The 23,075-nt window shown below is 43.6% G+C and overlaps 1 protein-coding gene across 1 annotated transcript in view; it reads right to left on the reverse strand.

Annotated features, from left to right (window-relative positions):
* SLC22A3 (solute carrier family 22 member 3) overlaps positions 1-23,075 on the reverse strand; it is an 85,976-nt gene that overhangs the window by 39,000 nt on the left and 23,901 nt on the right. Inside the window, exons 2-5 of the mRNA XM_065888959.1 lie at positions 8,854-8,957; positions 6,348-6,502; positions 4,498-4,666; positions 3,540-3,657 (exon numbers count right to left, since the gene is read on the reverse strand). Of these exons, the coding sequence (XP_065745031.1) occupies positions 3,540-3,657; positions 4,498-4,666; positions 6,348-6,502; positions 8,854-8,957 (546 nt within the window). The remainder of the gene's footprint in view (positions 1-3,539; positions 3,658-4,497; positions 4,667-6,347; positions 6,503-8,853; positions 8,958-23,075) is intronic.

Below are 23,075 nucleotides of genomic sequence, written 5' to 3' on the forward strand. Positions count from 1 at the left end.
TCTTGGGGGATGAGGTCATTTACATGGTAATAACTTCTTCCAAAAGTCAGGATTTACCAAAGAGAGGTTCCGTGAAAAGTGTAAGGAGAGCACTGGGCAACCAGCCTTGGGCACGGGTGCCTTGATGTTATTATATCCAGAGAGCGGGGATACCAGCTAAGGCAACGGAGGGTTTCTGAAGGTGTGAGGTGACTGTGTAACCGTAAGGCTTCCTGGTGGTCCTACTGTTGACATGGGCAGTAGTTCCTTGAGTGGCCAAAAGAGGAGTAATTGATAGCATTACCCCCCAAAACTATAATAGGATCCTGCCTTGGTGCTAGTGCTGGAGTTCAAGTCAAATGCCTGTACTACCTACAAGTATTTCTGAGCACTGAAAGAGGGATTTTACACATTATCATGTTTTGTGGAAACATTAATGTCTCTGAAATAGAAAACTATGGTTTGGCCTATAATTTGACTGAGTTCAGCTATTAGCAAAGTGCTTTCAACGTCTTTACGTTTTAAAATTCTTTCTCTTTTTAAAGACAATACTTTGCCTTTCTACTTCGGTTGTATTTTTAAAGGCTGGAGATGGACAGGGTCAGTTTGAAGACATTTATTTCAAAACTTGAAGCCCCCATTGAGAAGCAGGGGATTACAAGCATGAGACTGGAACTTACAAGACAAGCCTGGAAAATCTTGTCGTGCTAATGAGCAAGGAAGCATTCAGAAACTACTAGAGGTGTGGCAGAGGGACTCAGGAACCAGCAAAGATGAGCCTTGTCTGTCCAAAGACGGGGGCAATTTGAGCATCAGTGGGATAATAACAATAACTGCAGAAGACTGAAACATACACAGTATGTATAAATCCAGGAGGTCATAATGAGGCTTAAAAACCCCACAGCCCACAATGCATTGATCACTTCGAGAATTCAGGCAACCAATTTGCTAATTTGAAAAGAAAGAATTATGCCTATATCCTGCCTTTCCTATAGGAACTGTATGTCAGAGTCATCTCAGTTGATGGGATAAGTTAGTCTTGATATAAGTGTTCCAGTAACACATGAAGAAATAATGACAAAATGGGAATATTGTCAATTTGCAATCTCCGATGAATGGATAAATCCAGGCAATGATTATCAGTGGCAGCTAACATCACAAAAGAATAGAGAGGCACAGAGACACTAGGTGTCTCTTAATGGAAATGTACAAAGCCACTTATGAAGTAGTCACGCCCAAAATGACAAACCTGAACTTGCTTAACTCTAGATCTAACTGCCAATTTAGTTCTATTTAGTTGTATTCCATCACAGGGAATACAAGACAAAGGGTCACGTTAAAGGATCCGAAGAGATGTAATCAGTGAAATTTGGACTTCAGAAAACTCAACAGAGAGAAAACCCCGTAGCATTCTCCACCAAAGTTGCTAAAAAAGTTGCTAGAAAAAGAAAACCTATGGATTAAAAAAAGACCGAAGAGGCCTATCAACCTATCACAACACCTATCACTAGGATCCTATGCCCACAGTGGTAGCTAGGATCCTAGAGTAACTGAAGTCCTGGAGAAACTGAAGTCTCACCAATCCTGACTTTCAAATGGAGATCATCTAACTGCTAAAAACTAGAGTTCAAGTGTCTTGGAAGCCATCGGATCCATAGTTCCCGATCATTTACAATCACAATGATGTAGAGCATTTAAGTACTTCCCTGCTGAAATGATCTCTATCCTGCTCATGAATTCGAAGCGGGTCAGTGGGTGTTGGACTGGACACTCATAGGATGTGGAATAGCAGCTATTTTGGCAATCATCCTCTGGCTTCTCAGCAACACTCATGATAACACACAACGTGCACGGTTAATGCAGCATCTTCTTTCATAAGCCATCAGCACACACTATGTTTTCTACACTCTTAAAACCTTGATTTAGATCTTACACATGCTTAGCTCTGGGACTACGTGCAACGTCTTCAGGATACTGATGAATGAATAGCAAAAATACTCATTTGGCCATTAAAACTGAGTACAAAGTATCATTCATTTGATCCAGCTGTGCAGACCAATGGCTCGTGTGACCAGAGCAAGCTGAGAGGGCAGTGGGATGTTATTTTCCCTAGAAGCACAGCTCAAATGTTCTCAGTCAAAGACTGACAAGGATCAACTAGTCTTCATGGTTGGAACCGATCACGTTTTATCTTTACCATATATTTTATGACCTGTAAACCTCAAGGTAAATCATTAATCTACTTCCAACAGTGACAATTGGTCAGTTGAAACCTTTGTATACACAGAGCCTACTGCTTGTTACTTAATGTAAGAGTGAAAGAAGAAGGTAGAAATCCGAAAATAACCGACCAGGTTCTGGGGAGCTAGGAAGCTGGGGAGTTGACAATACAACCCACAAACCCATTTTTATCAGAACGTTTCTAGCAAGACAAACTGAATGCTACAAAAGAAAACGATGTTAGCAATATTAATATTAAACATTTAAAAATTCTTCTTATGGACTTCCCTGGCATTGAGGTGGTTAAGAATCGGCCTGCCAATGCAGGGGACACAGGTTCGATCCCTGGTCTGGGAAGATCCCACATGTCACGGAGCAACTAAGCCCACGCGCCACAACTACTGAGCCCACATGCCACAACTACTGAAGCCTACGTGCCTAGAGCCCGTGCTCCACAACAAGAGAAGCCACCGCAATGAGAAGCCCGGGCACTGCAACAAAGAGTAGCCCTGCTCGCCGCAACTAGAGAAGCCCGGGCGCAGCAACGAAGACCCAACTCAGCCAAAAATAAATAAATTAAATAAATTTTAAAAAATTATTCTTAAATATTCCTTTTATAATAATCCTCTGTTATTCTGCATTCACTTAGTCTTTTCAGCTAAAGCAAAAATCATATCTTTTTTATATGTTATTCTCTAATTATTCAGGTGTTGCTTCAAATACATGCATATGTCTTCGGCTGCATATCAAATCTTTGAAAAGACAAGAATGAGCTTTTAATACACAACCCCCTTTTCTCTTAATGCAGTGACACAGAGGCACCCAAAAAGCCTTTGCTGGAGGAAGGAGGGAATGATGGAAGGAAGGAAAGAAGGGAGGAAGGGAGGGAGGGAGGGCAGATTATTCAGGATGTCTAAGTCTAAAGGTTGAAATATTACATTACTGCCCAAGCTCTGGTCGGCAGAGACAATACTTCCAAGACTAAATTTAAAGACAAATCTTTAGACTTAAATTGAATGTCAAGAAAAGATTTATAGTTCGTCCAATTAAGATGAATGAATGATTAATTACTATGGGGCCTACAGTAGGTGATTCAAGTATAGTAGTTCAAGTAACTTGGTGCAACTATTAAAATATGGATTAAATGACCAATTCACCTCAATTATAATGCTATTACAACTTTGCAATTATTTCTTCTTTAATACACCACATGATTCTTCCCAAGGTTTTTTTAAAGTCAAACTAAAAATGATTAGTCATATATTTGATAATATGTGCATAAGTGACAAATTAATTCACCCACTTTAACAATACTTGTTACTAGTAATATGTAAGATTACCTCCGAGTAATTTGGCGAGAGATATTTCCCATTGCATTTCGCGATGCTCCTCAGAATTTTTAATGCTTTATCTCCTTTCTTCCGAGTAATCAGCCAGCGGGGAGATTCAGGAACCACCCTGGTGAAAAGAAGTCTTGAGTTATGCCTGCGTATCTCAAAACTTAAAAGTTTATGACTTGAATTTCTCTATTGAAATGGATCTTGCGATCAGATACATGTTTCAGAGATTCTGAGAGCTTAGAACTGGCTCTCTGAAACATAGATTATCTTTGCAAGTTTATAACGGATGGGAAAAAATGCTCACTTGATAATTGAATCATTGCTTACGATAAAAATAATCAATATTACATTGCTCTTGCGAGAAGGCTGTCTTAGAATATGCAGTCCTCAATTACGAAGATGAAAAAAACTGGGATTTAATGAACATTTAGGAAAAGGTCAAGAACCCAATTTACGTAAACTGGTTTGCTCATATATTAAAATTAGATTAGAGGATGATTAAAATATGTTCATTCTAATAGGAGTCAAATGCACAAACCTGTAGCTTTCCGATAACTTAATTTTCTGATGCTCTTCACATTTTCTTATTCCCCTGAGAATTCCTGAGTCCCATTAATTAGCTTAATAAAACATACAGACAAGCAAATCTTGTTCACTGCATTTAAACTGCATGTTGACATACTGGCAGATATGGTTTGTTGCCTTGTAGTTTTCATAAAAAGATTACAGAATAATAAAACATAATTAATACTCTATTTTAAAGGTGTTTTTCAATTTTCTTAATTTAATAATAACTATTAGTCAAAAACCAATAAATCATCTCTAGAAATTCGCAAAGCCCATAGCCATTCTGGAGATGTTAGAAAATCTCGCCTTCGTTTTCGTGTTGGTTTGGAAGCATAGATTCTACATTTCTGTGAAATAAGAATAAATTTGATAATGACCAAAACCACATTACCAGTAATAAAGGAGGAAGAGGAAGTTGGGCAGCGTGATGGCTAGCTGGATCCCTTGCCAGTTGGGGATAAAGTAGGCAATTCCAGGGAGAATTATGATTCCAAGGGTGAAGAACATCTGAATCACTATTCCCACAATCCTCCTTTGTTTTGAACCTACTATTTCTGTCACTGAAGGAAAACAAACAGAGAGGTTAGGGAAGCTCAAGACCAGCTCCAAAACAAACAGACAAACACACAAACACAGACGTTACACCTGTGACATCCATCCATCAGCGGCGCTAGAATACTATACAGGACTCTCAAAGATCCCAAAGCTTCCTTAGGCACTGCCCTGATGGGGATGTGCTTCCCAGACAGCTCAGGTCCCTTCCTCTCCCCCTCTTCTCTGCGTTATCAACAAGCACGTGCCATCCTCCTACACACCCAGCCTAGCACCCTTCCGGGTACACAAAGAATATACGTGTTGGTTTTAGGAAAGCTTAGACGATGACTATTTTGAAAAGTAATTGTAAGTATCAAAACATAAATATAATAAAGTGGCTAGATTTTATCACAGTCTTTAAAGATTTGCATATTACAGTCTCTTTAGGTGATTCATCATGAACATTAGATTCTACAGATAAATTTTTCACTATCACAAGAGAGTTTCTATCAAATGATAATTCTCTCCACAGTGTCGGACCTTTCATTTGTGTGATATTTCTTTGAAAATCACATGAGGAATTTTACTGTTGGCATCCTTTCCTCCCCTCCCCTCCTGCTGATCCGTTTCTATCTGTCCCTAACTCCATTCTGATCATCTTGGCATATGTTACCTTATTGCTGCCCTAAGATCACAACTAGGAAAACTCACCTAGACTGGGGTCTCCTTAAAAACGCTTCATAGTCCAAAGTTATCCCTTCTGCCCCAGCCATCAACCATCAGTCCCCCCAGCTCTCTCTCTCCTTCCTCGCCCACAAAAAGATATTCAAAGGGTCCCCAAAGTGGGCACCCCAAAGAGGGGCTGTCCAGCAGTAACAGAAGTGAGTGGAAGCTCACAGATCTGGGGTGATAATCAAAAAGGAGGCTTCATATTTCCCTGGTCACAAATCCACCACGACTTAGAGTGGGTGCCTATCCCAGACACTACTGGAAAGGTAGCAGCCAGGACCTTCCCCAGTAATAGGAGCAAAGAGAAGTTTTTCTCTCCTTCACACTCAGACGTCCAACTTTCTAGGTATGGAAGATAGCAAAGGGTTACAAATGAACTTCTTATTTTCAGGTCATATCTCCTGCACGGCAAAAAGTTCTCCACTTGTGCGGAAGCAATAGAATTAAAGAAATAATATTTGAGAGCACAGCAATGTTACCTCAAACTGTATCACAGAAATACATGGAAAATGCTTTAAAAAGGTTTCAAGGGGGAATTCCCTGGTGGTCCAGCGGTTAGGACTCTGTGCTTTCACTGCTGAGCGCCTGGGTTAAATCCCTGTTCAGGGAACTAAGATCCCACAATCCACATGGCACAGCCAAAAAAAAAAAAAAAAAAGAAGTTTCAAGGAACTACTGAAGTTTTTCTAAAGATTGATCTCTAAGAAAACAAAGCAAGAAACCATGTGATAACAGTATGGCCGTGCTAGAAAGTGGTTCACCCCAGTATTTGGTGAGAGTCCATACTTGGTTCCCAAAACAAGATGGAACTTTAATTTCTAAAGAGTCAGCATCTTGCCCCTGCATCCTCCCATTTGCAGAAATAACGTTGCAGCAGTGAAGCCTCACCATACTTGCTGGAGGAAGGCTGACCAGCGGCACTTCTCACCCACCTAACCCTGGTTCTCAAACAGACAAGGAGGCGTAGCCAGGTCTTACCAATCACGTAGCAAGTCATCCACGTTCCCTTTCCAAACACGCCTTGTAGGAAGCGGAAGACCACAAACACAGGGAAGTTGGGTGCAAATGCCACCACAACACCAGCAATGCCAACGCCGAAACAGGATATTAAGTAAATGACTATTCGGCCGTACCTTTTGGAGAAAGAGAAAGGATGAGATTACCTTAAACGTTTTCTTCAACACAATGAGAAGACTCTCACTGCAAGTGTTGTTAAAGTAGGCTTAAGTGCAGAATTTGTGTCCTTTATAGGTTCATTATTACCATGTCAAGGACTGCTGAAAATGCTACGCTTTGTTTTATAGCAAAGCCAGGGCAAATGAAAACATATGCCTCTGAAATGACATTACAAAATTTAAAGCGTGGAATGCATCCTTTGGGATTGCAGTTTCCAAAGAGATGACCCTCTCCATTACAACGTTCTTTTCCCATACAGTCACTCCAGTGGCACAGCTTGGACACTTCCTAGCATTTCTGTGGGTGGGGTCAGAGGAGAAAGGGACAGAAAGAAGCCAAAATGATCATGACAGCCAGAAGGCCTGGCCTTCTGGCTCAAGTCACGCAACTTTGGGTGAATTCCTTAAGCAATTCAAGATGCAGGTTTTGTTTGTTTGCTTGTGATTTATTTTTTTCTTTTATCTTTTCTACAGTGAGGTTGTAGAGACCAAACTGAGATGCTAATGTGAAAGCCCTTTACAAACTGTCAAGTTCACAATAAATGTGATTTGTTCTTAAGTTTTGTGTTTTACTTTCACCATTTACGTAGCCATTATTAAAGCGCTTAGGCAAAAGACACAGGTCACCGCCGGCAATATTCTGAGAGTCTGATGCTAAGTGGTTCAGTATAGCTGTGCCAGATTATTGGCTGGTGAAGCCCTGTCATCAACGACCTTTGAGAGATTTGATTCAAAGACATTTTCCCATAGAAATTTCCAACAAATTCACACAGCATCTCGCTTCAGAGTGGAGACACAAGGAGTCTCGGTTTACCTAGGTTTTTAAGTTCACTCACTGCCCTTCCCACTCTCCTCTCACAGATATAGGACCTACTAAATTGCTTCTTGCCCTTTCCTTCAAGAACATAAGAGATTGAAGGAGCTGAAAGATGGTCAGCCCCGAGGTGAGGCAGCATTATTCACGGCTCTGTCTTCCTCCCCAAAGTACCGGGTCACACCTGAGGACAGATGCTCAGCCCCTCCTGGAACACAGGTAGGAAAAGCCCCCTCCTTTGGTCAAGTTACTTTAGTTTGAAGATATGTTGATTGGCTGTGAAAGAGAAACATGCCGAAGAAGCAAAACCTAATGCTTAAATTAGGAAGAGTAACGGCAAAATGAAAGAAATACATATTGAAAATCTGTAACTCAATTCCAAATGGCAGCCAGTTAGGAAAGAGAGGGCTGTGTGCGGAAGATTAAGGAAGGAAAAATGAATTGAAAAGGCTGTAAGGAGAAACAGTAGGAAAGACACAGATAAAAGAGAGGGAGAGAGCACCAGACACAGAGGATTAAGGAGGACGTCACATGCCGAGGAGGGCTGGGGGACAACACAAGAAAAAGACGACAGAGGAAGGGACAGGAACCAAAGGTGCTACCCATTTTGAAGTCCTGGTCTGGTCAAGTGCAGACCACCAACTGCCTACAGGATTGGGGGCATTTTGTCTTGAATTCTCCAATTAACTGCTGTTCTCAGCTCTGCAAGAGACACTCCCAGCCCTGCCCACTGCGAGCAGGGTCACGCTGACCCACTGATGCTGGGCTGGAGTGCTGGGAGCAACGGTAAGCCAGACACGGGGGACAGGGAGAATTGTTAAATCACTGCAAGTCTGTTCATACTGAGAACTGGGATAAAGGGACAGTTAAACAGGAGTACAATAACCTACATCAATAATGTCCGAAACGGGGATATTTGAAGAGAGAGCACGACTGTCTTGAATATATACACTCACTTTGTGTCTGCCATTAACTGGTATATTTGTGTATTTATGGATCTTCAAGAATAGATCAAATTCTTTTCATGGTTTTTGGAAAACTTTTTTTTTTGCAGTTTTTAATTTGTAGACTAAATACAAAAATTTGTTTTAATTAAATGAAACAAATTTGTAAGGGGGCGACCTTATGACTGAATTCATCAAACCGCGATCAGCGAGTTACCGAAGCCCATGGAATCACCTCCACGGCATCCAAGCAGCCAGCCGTGGGCCCCGCCATGAAGTCACGGCCTCGCTGCTCTGTGTTTCCTCTCAGATGCATTCAGACCCAAGGGGAGCAGCCCCAACCTTTTGTACAGTTCAAGGGGTGAGGAGACGAAGCTTACAAAGGAAGGCATTAGTGCAGCCCAACAGGTATGAATGTCCTTAGTGGAGGAATTCCGATTTTTTTCCAAAATTAGCAAGAATAGTTTTCTAATAGTTAACATGAAACATCTTCCTCTCCATAGGTACACATCATTTTCTAGATGTAAACTGGCTGCCATACCCATGCCTACCTGTCCGCTGCATAGCCCAAGGTGAATGCCCCGGCCAGGAAGCCCAGGTTTAGGATCGCTTGTGTGAGGTCCAGCATCCACGCATTGACACACACGAGGTCAAACTGGGAAAACAAAGAAAACACATGGGAGACGGAGACGTGTGGCAATGCTTACCCTCAAGACACCTGATCATCTGTCCAGACCAGTGATCCTTAAACATTTTTGCTCACGTGCTCTTTAAATAAAAATTTTAAGTGTATCGCATAGATATTTCTACAGTGATATATAAACGTCTTCTTTATCAGTTTCACTATCTGCCATGGATGTAATTTTCAGTACATTACAAAGGCTGACATTTTTCAATCGTTCTTTCAACTGTATCTGATAGAGTACTATAGCCACGTGACGCCTACCATCATCCAGTGAAAACAAGTTCTTCAATAGCCTAAAATTTGACACTAATCTGTTTTCTCTTTGAATTCTTATTTTCATTCCCACATACATATATCCTAATATTTTATGTAGAAAATGTGTTTTGTGTTAATGTGTATTATGTTAATGGACAGGTAAATAAATACTTCTGCATGTAATAAATTATGTACATAAATTGACGTTTAATTAACATTTTTTTCTGTGACAATGTTTCTAACTATTAGAATCCTTTCTGATTGGGTTATAACAGTTGCTTTTAGAACACAATTGACAAAAACATAACATATGATGAATCTTGAAAAAGAATTATTACTCAGGAGTAAAATTTTGTTGGAAATGCACTGCCCCTTTTCTAGAAGAATGTTAAAAAAGCCCGGGGTTTTCCGCTTAGTTCATGTAATCTGTGGTTGAAGACTTTTTATTACTAGAATGAGTTAGGGCTCAACATCAATTCTATTCCTGTTCTTCATTTTTATAAATTTATGTGCCAAGAAAACTTGTCTGTATAAATAAATTAATGGGAATGGAGAGAGTTTTGTTACAGTATTGTTACTCAATCCTTTTGCTTCCTTCTCAATGCCAAGATTTACAGAATAATCTATCACCAAAATTATTTTTAACTTTTCTATTAACCAACATGCCATTTAAGACTCCTACAGTCTTGCTGTCAGGAAAGAAACGGAAACCACCAGACTTACACAAAGTTGTTTAATCAAATCATTAGGGTATTTACTTTCTTTCTTAGTTACTTTCTTACCAATATTCCAAACTGTCCCACTGTTTGGTTCCCCACAGGTTTTCAAACCCCAGGTCAATACATCATAGGAAGATGGAAGAGACGTAGGAGTCCTTCCGCAAAGGGGGAGAAGGATATTAGGAAAAGACCTGTATCCTCATCATGTACATATCCTCAGACAGATCCATTTTGGACATATGTGCGTTGAGGCTCTGAAAACTGATTCCCTTCAAAGTAGCCAGGCCCTCTACCTTGTGATTTTCTCTGCACACCTCCAAATGGTATGCTTGCCTCAGTGTGAAGACCACTGCTCGAGACTGTAGCATGATGAGAAAATTAATGCTGTTGGAATAGGAATTGTGAGTGGTCTTATAGATACATATTCATAAGCAAACTGTAATAATAGTTATTTATAGAACCTGACTTGTCTTGATTCTACAGCTAATGACCTGTCGACTAACACAGCTGGAAAAAAAAACTGGGATCAGTAGTAGCTGGCTCACTTCATAGACTTACTGAAAAGATTTATGGAGATTAAAGAAGTAAGAATATACACATATATGCATAGTAGCAGTAACTTAAAAGAGATTTATTGTCAATGTAGGTACTGGTTTTCCAAAGCAGAGCAATTTCATTTTAAGTAAACTTGCAGATGATTATTTATCTGAAATCATTTCCCATTAGAATTAAACACATAAAGGATGCAATTAAAGTATATAAAACCTCAGAGGTCAAACAGGTGATTTAACCACCAGAGAAAGCATTTTGACACAGAAAAATGTCAGCCAGTGTCAAATATAACCTCTCAAATCCTCCAGCTGAGCTTCAGATAACTTGGTTAACTAAAGATAAAGGAATGGTTTTCATAGATGACACAGCAAGGCCCAGCAAGAGCTATCCCTTTATGAACATACTTAGCTGCTTTTGAATTGTGTGAATTAAAATACCCCGAAATACTCTTTAAACACAAAGATATTCTCTAATATAAAACCAGTGATCTTGGATTTCCCTGGTGGCACAGCGGTTAAGAATCCGCCTGCCAATGCAGGGAACACGGGTTCGATCCCTGGTCCAGGAAGATCCCACATGCCGTGGAGCAACTAAGCCCGTGCGCCACAACTACTGAGCCTGTGCTCTAGATCCCGCGAGCCACAACTACTGAAGCCCACACACCTAGGGGCCGTGCTCCACCACAAGAGAAGCCACCGCAATGAGAAGCTCGTGCACCGCAACGAGGAGTAGCCCTCGCTCTCCGCAACTAGAGAAAGCCCGTGCGCAGCAACAAAGACCCAATGCAGCCAAGAATAAATAAATAAAAAAGAAATAAATTTATTTTAAAAAAAACAGTGATCTTTTTCACTCTCCCATAAAAGAAATCGTCAAAAAGGATTTTTTTGTATCACAATAAAATTAATTTAAAATAAATGTTTAGGGCTTCCCTGGTGGCGCAGTGGTTGAGAGTCCACCTGCCGATGCAGGGGACACGGGTTCGTGCCCTGGTCCGGGAAGATCCCACATGCTGCGGAGCGGCTGGGCCCGTGAGCCATGGCCGCTGAGCCTGCACGTCCGGAGCCTGTGCTCCGCAATGGGAGAGGCCACAACAGTGAGAGGCCCGCGTACCGCAAAAATAAAAAATAAAAAATAAATAGAATAAAGTAAAGTAAAATAAAGTAAATGTTTAAGTGGTTAAAGTGCTATGATAACTTAGTTTCTAAAGCACTACGATACCATCCAGACCACATATTGTCAGTCCTCTATACTTTGTATTGCATCTCAGATGCTGGAGGAGTGGAAACTGCAATTCTCAGAATCCTTGCCAGCAGGGGTTCTGTTTAGGTTCTGCCAGTAGGGGGCGCTGGTGCAAGATCAGAAGGCAGGTAGTGGGGATTCTGCTTCTGGCTGTGGCAGCAGCACTGGCTCCAACTGTAGCAGTGACAACAGTCAGTGCTTTTAACCACTCCCCGGCTACACAGGGGCAAATGGACAGGACCCACAGGCTCTGTAATGCTGTGGAGCAGGGCAGGGGTTCTGCAGGAGCTGTCCTTCCTTGCTTTCCTCGCCTTTCCAAAACAGCTCAAACCCAAATCCTTTTATTCAATCCCTTCCCGCTTGAAATACCTAGCCTAGTTTCTCTTCTTATGACTGGGAGCCTGCCATCTTTCAAAAGCACAAAAGAAATTTATAAACAAATTACATACCTTTACAAGAAATGCACACACACACACATTTAGGTTCCCAGTAGGGAACAGACACTGCAGTCACAAGGATGGAAGGGCTTGGTTTTGACTCTTGCACGTACAGTCAGGAGTCAGACCCCTGCCTCCTGGGGCTGGTGCTTCCTAATCGGCTCTGAGCTCGCTGCCTGCTGCCAAAACAGCTCTGGGTCTGAGATATGCTTTTGTGTCTAGAGAGAGGTTGGCACGTACCAAAGCCAATGAACGTCACAGGCTGAAGACTTTTTCCTGAAATAAAGTACTAAAAGCTGTTTGTAGTTACCAGGGAGACCTAAAACCCATCTCTTGTCAAATTTAACTAAGTTTGAATCAAAGACACAAGCATTTACGTCTGTCCTAAGGCAATCTACCAAGAACAAGTGAAGCATCTCCTTTTTTTTTTCCTAAGTGTACATATTTAAAGTTATTTTTAAATGCTCATAAATCCAGGTGTACCCATCCTGTTAATTTTCTTTTAAAGTCACTTTTATTTAAATTTCAAGTCATTTTTACACAAAGAGAATTACTCCCCTTCGCATGAGCAGAAAGCCAATCTGATAAAAGATTCAAACAACTGTTCATGGAATGCTGGAAGGGATCACATTGCTTCATTTTGCAGAAAGCACAACTCTAGCCTAATTAGATACTTGCGAAGAGCTTCCAACCAAGTGACTTTTTTTAGCTTTTCCTAGTCATTAAAATCCAAACAGACATTATGTTAACTTGGGTTGTAATGATAAAATGCTGGAGCAGGTCATTATCAGATCTATGCTCAAGTTTTGATTTCTAAATTATCCTTAGAACCAGAGTAACAGAATATCTTCAATATACAAAGGCCAAAGGTAGGAGATAAGGTAAAAATAATACAGGGATGCAAGAGACTTAGGACCTCAGGAGGGGGGCTTGCCGGCTCCTGAAACCACAGGGAATGACTCCTGATGACCGGCAGCTGGTTTTTCCATAGATGTCTTGTTTAGCCTTCTTGAACAGATTCTCGCGTGAGAGATTCTAAGTTTAGAGGGACATCACAGTATTTGACTCCAATGTGCCTTTGGTTTGACCACTGGGTGTAGGGTGCCTCGGGCTACATTTAGCACTGGCCAGACAATCACACGTTGACCCCCATGGATGGATTCCATTTCTAATCAACAAGCCGCCACCACAGAGCCTAATAATGGTTAAAAATAGTGTAATCACAGAGAAAATCATTTGGGTTGGGTCTCCATGAGGAGGAGGGATGTCATTATCAATTCTACTTTCAATGAAAATCTCTTTAACGCGATCCGATAGCATTAGTGGGGTATCTTAATGCCAAAAAGTTAATGCTTTTCTGATCTGTATGAAGCGCCGTGACGAGCTGCAGGTATGAAAACTAATCATCAGGTATTTACAGCTTCCAGTGGTGGGCCTGGCATCATGCAGACGAGGCTGGGAGCAGTACCAGTGATGAGCAGGCTTTGCTTCTGCCTCCGTGAGGAGCTTATTATACGGCTTAGAGAGCCAGGATCAATTCACGGGCAGCAAATGCAGAGGAATTGATATCTGAATGGAATGGAATTGACTATAAATGCGTGAGGGCCTCAGGGAAAGAAAGGACTGCTGGGACCCAGAGCAGTCAGATTCGTGAAGAAGGTGGGACATAAACAGATCCTTCAACAATGAGCTGCATTTAGAAGGGAAAAAAAGGGAAAAGAAGGGTACTGAGCAGGGCGATGGGCAGCCGAGGCTCAAGGACAGAAGCGTGTGGGCCAATGAGGTTCAGATCTGCCTGCAGCAGTGGAGGTGTCAGGCTCAGGTTTGAAGCTGAAGAACCACTTGTGTCTGTGCCCCCAGTGGGGAAGGGGGCGCAGGTCCCGCAGGGACAGAGTTTCTTATTCAGGACACCAGAGGCATCGAGAGAGCTCACAACAGGGGGGAGGAAGTTCTAAAAGCTAGAGGAAGAGTCTGGAAGGTTGCAAATGGAGAGGTCCAGAGCAGAAACCCTGGTCCCGGGACGGAACGAGATTCCAAGGAGATGATAGCAGGACTCAGAGACGAGACAGGAAACCCAAGAGTCTGCAACAATCACCTAGAACAGGTGATTTCACAGGCATAAAGAGGCACCACTGTGTGACGCAAGGTTTATAGAGCATCACCTGTCATATCAGCTGCTCTCCAAGGTGGATAATAAAAATAATGCCTCATCATTTATTAACTGAAGACCTTCATGACTCACCCTCAAATCAGCGTTCAAGCTGTTTTATTTCTTTGTAGTGAAGACAAGCAATTACTCATCTGAAAATGTTTACGATTTCTCTACATAACTGAGACTATGTGAAGATGAGAGGAAGATGACAGGTTCTGAATCTGGACAGATCTAAGGGCAGAGAGGAGCCGCGGCTCTGGAGTCAGCCCAGGTGTCGGTCTAACACTCCTAGCTTTGTGTCTCTTGGTGATTTTCTTAGTGTCTTTAACCCTCTGTGTCCCTATCTATAAAATGGGGGTAAGAACTGGACTGATGCTGTCACTCAGGTAATATATGTAAAGTACTTAGCCCAATGCCCGAGATATTAAATACCCGATAAATGTTCCCAATTGCATTATGATTACTGATCTAATGTTGATGATAATAAATAGCATAATGAATGGTTTTATTATTTTCTAAATAAATTTATTATTTATTTATTTTTGGCTGCGTTGGGTCTTCGTTGCTGTGCACGGGCTTTCTCTAGTTGCGGTGAGCGGGGACTACTCTTTGCTGCTGTGTGTGGGCTTCACATTGCGGTGGCTTCTCTTGTTGCGGAGCGCGGGCTCTAGGCACGCGGGCTTCAGTAGTTGTGGCACTCGGGCTCAGTAGTTGTGGCTCGCGGGCTCTAGAGCGCAGGCTCAGCAGTTGTGGCACACAGGCTTAGTTGCTCCACCGCATGTGGGATCTTCCCAGACTAAGGATCGAACCCATGTCCCCTGCATTGGCAGGCGGATTCTCGCTCAACCACTGCACCACCAGAGAAGTCCCAATGAATGGTTTTAAAATGTGGTTTTCAACACTGACTGCTCGTTAAAATTACTTGGAGTAAGTGAAAACAAGCCTAAACTCTGCTCCAGACCAATTAAATCAGAATCTAGTCTAACAAGAAGGTGAGTTTGAAAACCACTCGTATGGAGCCTATCAGTGATTTACATGCCTGCTGGCGGGGAGTTAATTTTTGCATATTGTACTGGGTTGAACAGTGTTCTCCCCACCCCTCCCCCAATTTATGTCCATCTGGAACCTCAGAAGATGATCTTATTCGGAAATAGCGTTTTTGCAGATATAATTAGTTAAGATGAGGTCACACTGGATCAGGGTGGGCCCTAATCCGATGACTGGTGTCCTTATAAGAAGAGGAAGCAGAGGCACAGACACACACCTGGGGGGGAACACCAGGGGAAGACACAGGCAGAGATTGGAATGATGCATCTACAAGCTAAGGACCACCAAGGGTGGCCTGTGTGTTTGCTTGCTAGGGTTGCCGTGATGCAGTGTGGCTTAAGCAACAGAAATTTATTTCCTCACAGTTCTGGAGGCTCGAAGTCTGAGATCAAGGTGTCAACAGAGTTGGTTTCTTCTGAGGCCTCTCTCCTTAGCTTGAAGACAGCTGTCTTCTCCCTCTGCCTTTACCTGGTCTTCCTCTGTGTGTGTCTATGTCCTAATCTCCTTCTAACAAGGTCATTAGCCATTTGGAATAGGGCCCACCTGAACAACCTCATTCCAAATTAATTTCCCCTTTAAAGAATCTGAAAAAGAGTGGATATATGTATATGTATAACTGAATCAGTTTGCTGTACACCTGAAAATAACACAATGTTGTAAATCAACTATACTCCAATATAAAATAAAAATTAGGGGCTTCCCTGGTGGCGCAGTGGTTGAGAGTCCGCCTGCCGATGCAGGGGATACCGGTTCGTGCCCCGGTCCGGGAAGATCCCACATGCCGCGGAGCGGCTGGGCCCGTGAGCCATGGCCGTTGAGCCTGCGCGTCCGGAGCCTGTGCTCCGCAGCGGGAGGGGCCACAACAGTGAGAGGCCCGCGTACCGCAAAAAAAAAAAAAAAAGAATAAAGCCACAACGCCCCATTGTGCCTGAGCCTTCTTCCGCCTGCATTCTCTTCTCTCTTTTCCTTTTTCCACAGCCCAGCCCACCCAGATGGAGGGGAAAGCAGAGGCTTCAGAAACAAAGCAAAGAGGGATTAGAAATAGAGAGTGAGGTAAAGGGGCTGGACAAAGAGAAAGGCACCGGGAGGTGAATCCAACATGGTAACTGAGACGGATGCCCTGCAGGGCTGCTCTTCCCCACGTGGCGGTGCAGCAGCTGCCTTGTATGCTGGACACTCTCACGACGCGACGGGTGGGGCTGTGTGTACCACCAAACAGCACAGTCGGTCATGGGTGGGCCGTGTCTATCTAAAGGGGTTGGGTTCAAAGCTGAGGAAACCACGACCTGCTCAGGAAATAAGACTTAAGAAATCCACATTGGCTTCCAACTGCCAAGGGCCACAGAGATCCACATATTTATGAATTCCTCTCTCTCCCAATTTCCAGCTAAAAGGGCCCAACCAATACAATCCTAAAAATTGCAAACCACAGACAGAAACTAGAGACGTGTCCTGCCCAGAGACCTAAAGCTTCGGGAGTTTCAGCAGAAAGCAAAGGGGGACTGCTGCCACAGAACCTGTCTAAGGGAAGCAAGCCTGTCGGGGAGCTGAGCAAAGACACTCAACCCTTGTCCCCTCCCCTCTCTATGCCCCTCACTCACAGCTCCTGGGCTGGAGCCAAGCCTTGAGGAAGTGGGAGGGTTCTGGGCATCCAGCTGGTGCAGGAGCCTGCGGTGTGGGCTGCCGGCGACCGGCTGGGAGGGCTGGGCCTGAGTTGCACGCGTGTCTAGAGGGAGTTTGCGGGACAGATACTCCAGGGTCAGCTGCTGAATGGCTGGAAGCAGAGGCGGTTCCTTCCTTGCCCAGCTGTCTTGTGCAGCCATGTCAACCCCCCACGAGGAGAAGCTGCTAGAACTCTCTGAGCCCATGGAGGTCTCCTCTTGATCCCATGCAAACCAGAGAAGAATCACAGTCAGTGGGAACCGGCAGAACTGAACAGACACCGCCTCACCAGGCTCCGAGCCGGCCACGTGCCCATCTGCAGACACAAGCAGAGGAAAGCGCCCAGGCTGGGGCAAGGCTCCGAAAGTCAACCGAGAACCATCTGAATGTTCGGAGCAAATGGTTCTCGGTGATAAGTGGCTACAAGAAACAGGATCACTAAGAACCCTAATTCAGAGTTTCGGTGAGACGCCAGGGGCCATCACATTGATAAAGTAAGAGCGGTTCGTCGGGGGAAAAGGAGCAATCTGCAAAAAGGAATTGCTGGAGATTAAAAGCGTAACTGCTGAAATTAAAAACAAACGAAGCCAGTGAGTAGCACTGAGGAACGCAGGGGACAAGCGAGTTAGTGACTTCGAACATCCGTTTGAAGAAGTTTTCCAGGAACCTGAGAAAAAAGAGAGAGGAGACACCTGAGAGAAAAGAAGAGAAGCACAGAGCAGTCCAAGGTGCTAACGCTGGTTTTTCCATAAATCGGAACCCATAAGGGGGGAGGAGAAGTTATGATAAGGTGCAGAGAGAAATTCTGTGAGTGGAAGGAAGATTTGAGCCCAGTGACCGGCAGGAGAGGTCCCACTGCATTGTAAATACCTGCACTTCAATCCCCACACCCACCCTCGCTTCAGAGACCCCTGAGTGTGAGTAGGGGGCCTGGAGATGAAAGATGTGTTTCCTCTGTACTCAGCACCACAGGCACCTGAGCTTCCTCCCTCTGTCCCTTCCTCCCAGCAGCCCCTCCCCACCTGCTGACGAGCATGTAACCTCCAACTGCTTTCCTCATCTTCCTAATCTCAGTTTCCTCATCTGTAAAATGAGGGTAAATCAACTATACTCCAATATAAAATAAAAATTAGGGGCTTCCCTGGTGGCGCAGTGGTTGAGAGTCCGCCTGCTGATCCAGGGGACACGGGTTCGTGCCCCGGTCCGGGAAGATCCCACATGCTGTGCTAGCGGCTAGGCCCGTGATCCATGGCCGCTAAGCCTGTGTGTCCGGAGCCTGTGCTCCGCAACGGGAGAGGCCACAACAGTGAGAGGCCCGCGTACCGCAAAAAAAAAGAAAAAAAATTCTCTGTGCCAGACAATATTCAATGGAGAAAAACAGTCTCTTCAGCAAGTGGTGTTGGGAAAGTTGGAGAGCCGCATGTAAATCAATGAAGCTAGAACACACCCTTCACACCATACACAAAAATAAACTCAAAATGGCTTAAAGACTTGAATATAAGACAAGACACCATAGAACTCCTAGAAGAGAACATAGGCAAAACATTCTCTGACATAAGTCACACCAATGTTTTTCTTAGGTCAGTCTCCCAAGGCAATAGAAATAAAATCAAAAATAAACAAATGGGACCTAACCAAACTTAAAAGCTTTTGCACAGCAAAGGAAACCATAAACAAAATGAAAAGACATCCTATGGACTGGGAGAAAATATTTGCAAGGGATTAATTTCCAAAATGTGCAATCAGTTCCTACAATTCAATAACAAAAAAGCAAACAACTCAATTGAAAAATGGGCAGAAGATCTAAATAGAGATTTCTCCAAAGAATACATACAGATGGCCAATAGGCACATGGAAAGATGCTCAGTATCAGTAATTATTAGAGAAATGCAAATCAACACTACAATGAGGTACCACCTCACACAGGTCAGAACGGCCATCATTAAAGAGTCTGCAAATAACAAATGCTGGAGAGGGAGTGCCGAAAAGGGAACCCTCCTACACTGTTGGTGGGAATGTAAATTGGTGCAGCCACTGTGGAGAACAGTATGGAGGTTCCTCAAAAAACTAAAAATAGAGTTGTCATATGATCCTGCAATCCCACTCCTGGGCATATATCAAGACAAAACTATAATTTGAAAAGATACATGCACCCCGATGTTCATAGCAGCACTATTCACGATAGCCAAGACATGGAGACAACCTAAATGTCCATCAAATGGGTAAAGAAGATGTGGTGTATATATACAATGGGATATTACTCAGCCATAAAAAAAAGAATGAAATAACACCATTTGCAGCAACATGGATGGACCTAGAGATTATCACACTAAGTGAAGTAAGTCAGACAGAGAAAGACAAATACCACATGATATCTCTTAGATATGGAATCTAAAATACGACACAAATGAACATATCTATGAAACGAAAACATGCTCACAGATATAGAGAACAGACTTGTGGTTGCCAAGGGGGAGGTGGGTAGTGGAGGGAAGGACTGGGAGTTCAGGGTCAGCAGATGTAAACTATTATATATAGAATGGATAAACAACAAGGTCCTACTGTAGAGCACAGGGAACTATATTCAGTATACTGTGATAAACCATAATGGAGAAGAATATATGTATGTATAACTGAATCACTTTGTGTACGGTAGAAATTAACACCACTTTGTAAATCAATTATACTTCAATAAAATTAAAGTCTTTGTGCCCAAACTAAGCTTTCTCAGCAGCCTCTGCAGATGGCCTCTTCCTCCGTTTGTGTCTTGTGTTCACTTTGTTTATTTTTTGTTCTCTCGGTGGTTTGTATTTGAGAGCCGGAATAAGTGGGATTTGACAATAGAATTATATTCATAACATTTCCAGTTGTTTAGAATCAGGAAAAGAGGCTTGAGAAAACAATCTCAGCAGAGTCTGGCCCAGGATTTTTGGTTAGAGCACTTCAAGGAAGCCTGGGACAATGGGATTATTGACCAAACTCCACCTGGAGAACACCGCTTTGCAAGTGTTTCCCCATTGTGACTGCTGAGTTTATAATTATAATATTTGACCCAAAGCGCAGAACAAACTTTGTAATCTATATTACTCTGAACACTATTTCTAGCACACACACACACACACACAAAACAGTGTATTTCCCAAAGTCCTTAAGATGCCCGGAACTGCCCTTGTCCAGGTGTTGGGGGTGTTAGAAGGAAGGCTTGAAAGGCATCTCAGCTCCTTTCCCAGGACTGAGATGCACTTTGACTCTGTTGGTTCCAGGGCACAATTAACGTATCATCCAGGATTGCCACTCTAGTTCCTCATGGGACCCAAGACCACATTACCATTAGTTGTTCAAGGTCCCACTCTGAAAATCTTTGCTTCTTACTACATTTTAAAAACAAGTTGTTTTTCCTTATGATTACTTGGAGCTATTGAAACAAACAAAAAAAATGTAGATGGACTTCATGAAGACCCTGTTTTAAGGCTCCTTAAAGCAGATGTCAGGGCGGGTAGTGCCTTGAACACGCATTAACCAAATAAGCAGAACACAGCAATACAGCAGCTCGGCAGCCTGGCCATTTGAGTCCACACATCCAGGTGTTCAGGTGAATAAGTACAGAGATGATGTCTCATCGTAGGTACTCTGGCAGGCTTCACATCTGGAGTCTAGTGGCTGAAACTTATTTTTACTGACCCCTAACATTTACTGAGTACCCTAGAGTCAAGCTTTCAATTAGTCATATACACCATCTCATTTACTCCTCCCAGCAACCCTGTGAGGTAGACATGATTATTACCCTCATTTTACAGATGAGGAAACTGAGATTAGGAAGATGAGGAAAGCAGTTGGAGGTTACATGCTCATCAGCAGGTGGGGAGGAGGCTGACCTGAAACGTCTTAACTCCTGAGTCCACCCCCTGTGACACCCCATATGCCCCGACCTGCCACCCTTGCAGCCTCATACAAAGAAATGCAGCTTTAAAAAGTTGCTGGGGGCTTCCCTGGTGGCGCAGTGGTTGAGAGTCTGCCTGCCGATGCAGGGGATACGCGTTCGTGCCCTGGTCCGGGAAGATCCCACATTCCGTAGAGCGGCTGGGCCCATGAGCCATGGCCGCTGAGCCTGCGCGTCCGGAGACTGTGCTCCGCAACGGGAGAGGCCGCGACAGCGAGAGGCCCGCGTACCGCAAAAAAAAAAAAAAAAAGTTGCTGGAATATACGTTCTTCATTTAAGCAGGTGCAAGAGATCATTCTTTAACTACTTTTACTTGGATAGATGTGTACTGCAGCAAATATCCAAAACTCTCTTGTTCTGAGTTTTTTTTTAAACCCTTGGCATTTTTCTTTAAACAAATGTTTAATAATTACTTAGACATCATTAAGCTCTCTCTTTTCAGTAGGTGAGCTACTACTTCCATCATATTTTTGCCAACTGAATATTGCCTCATGCTTGCAGTAAAATCTTCTGCTACCGGTCTAACGTTAAAAAGATGTTGGTATCACACCATACTTTTGCTTTCTCTTCAAGCATTACTCTAGCAGTTTTATATCGCTCTTAGAACCAATTGCTTGGCGGGGGGCGGGGTGGGGGGAGTACAAGGTCTTGAGTACAAGAGGTATGTATGCATCTTGGTCCTAAAATTATGTTTGTTTTGCAAAGGAAGGAAGGTTCTAGAGTAGAGTGTCACCTTGACTGTTTATGTCTTTTTATTGGCTCAGAGTAGGCTGAACGGCAGGAAAACAGATCATTGCTAAGACTGCACTTCTTAGGTCGAAATGACAGGGCATTTCCGAAGGGCGGTGGTGCCGACTGGCTGCACTCACGTGGACCTGGCTGTTTGTGAGACCCCGCTTCAAGCCACATCAAAGGTCCAGGTCTGGTCTGATAAGTTTCTGGAGAGAGACGCTGCCACCAAGGTGTAAGGTGACCACGTGGTCTTTCTCACAGTGCTGTCCACCAATCCACCTGAGGAAGCGTTAGGTGCCAGACTTCCAAAGCGAGCCACTCAGGAAATAACGTGCACCCACTTGGTCTGTCCCTCCCGGTGTCCCTGGGAGGCAGAGATGCTCCAGCCACTGTCCCTGCAGTGCTTACAAGCGAAGCTGGACACGAGACAGACATTCATTTATTTTAATTACTTAATTCTTAAACCGGAGGTAGGCACCCGTCCTAGAAAAGGCCTGAACGGCCTTGCCACTGCCAAGTCTTTTTCTCTTTCCTGTGTCTCTTCTCGATCCACATCTGCTCCAAACTGGACAGTGCAGCCCTCACCAACGAGCCCCACGGTCCCAGGATGGAGTGAGTCCCGGGAAACGCCCCTGTCAGAGGCCGGCGTCCTCTCGCTAAACTGGGGGGCTTTGGGTGACTTTGGGTAAGCCAGGGGAGAGTCCTCTGTCCTGCCAGATATGGCCACACTGAAGGCACGTCTGGATCTTGTACTCTGCCCAGCCTGAGAGCAGCAAAAGCAGCTAAGCACAGTGAAAACACTTGTCCAGGAGGCTCCCGGTGCCAGGCATGTTGTCGTGCAGTGAGAAGGGAGCAGGGCTAGGCTCCGGTGTGCTCGAAGCTCCCAGCTGAGCACCGGTGATGCAGTATGTCAGTATGTGAAACAGAATACAAGGTGGAATGTGTTGAAACCTCACAAGAGAAGCACAGAATGCTACGCAAGCACAAAGCAGAGAGAGATGCAGTCCAGCTGGGAAGTACGTGCCAGGAAAGGCTTTTGGAGGAGGCAGTGTTGGAGCCGGGCCGTGAAGATCTGGTTGTGTTTTGACACACAGAGATGAGGTGGAAGCCAAGGGAACAGAGTCACCAACGAGATACAGGATTACGCATGGGGCAGGATTGCAGTACGAAACTAGATCACAGAAAAACTGGACCGTGAGTCTTAATAGCAATGGGCATGTTGATAGCTCTATACGGTTTCTAAAGCATTTTATTATTAAGTATTCTATTTGATTTATACAAAATATGAACTTAAGATTCTTATCAGGTTTTATTTTCATGAAGCTTCAACTGAGGGAATAAATGCGAATGTAT

Source organism: Phocoena phocoena, chromosome 12 (genome assembly GCF_963924675.1).
Source record: "Phocoena phocoena chromosome 12, mPhoPho1.1, whole genome shotgun sequence".
NCBI classification, from domain to species: Eukaryota; Metazoa; Chordata; class Mammalia; order Artiodactyla; family Phocoenidae; genus Phocoena; species Phocoena phocoena.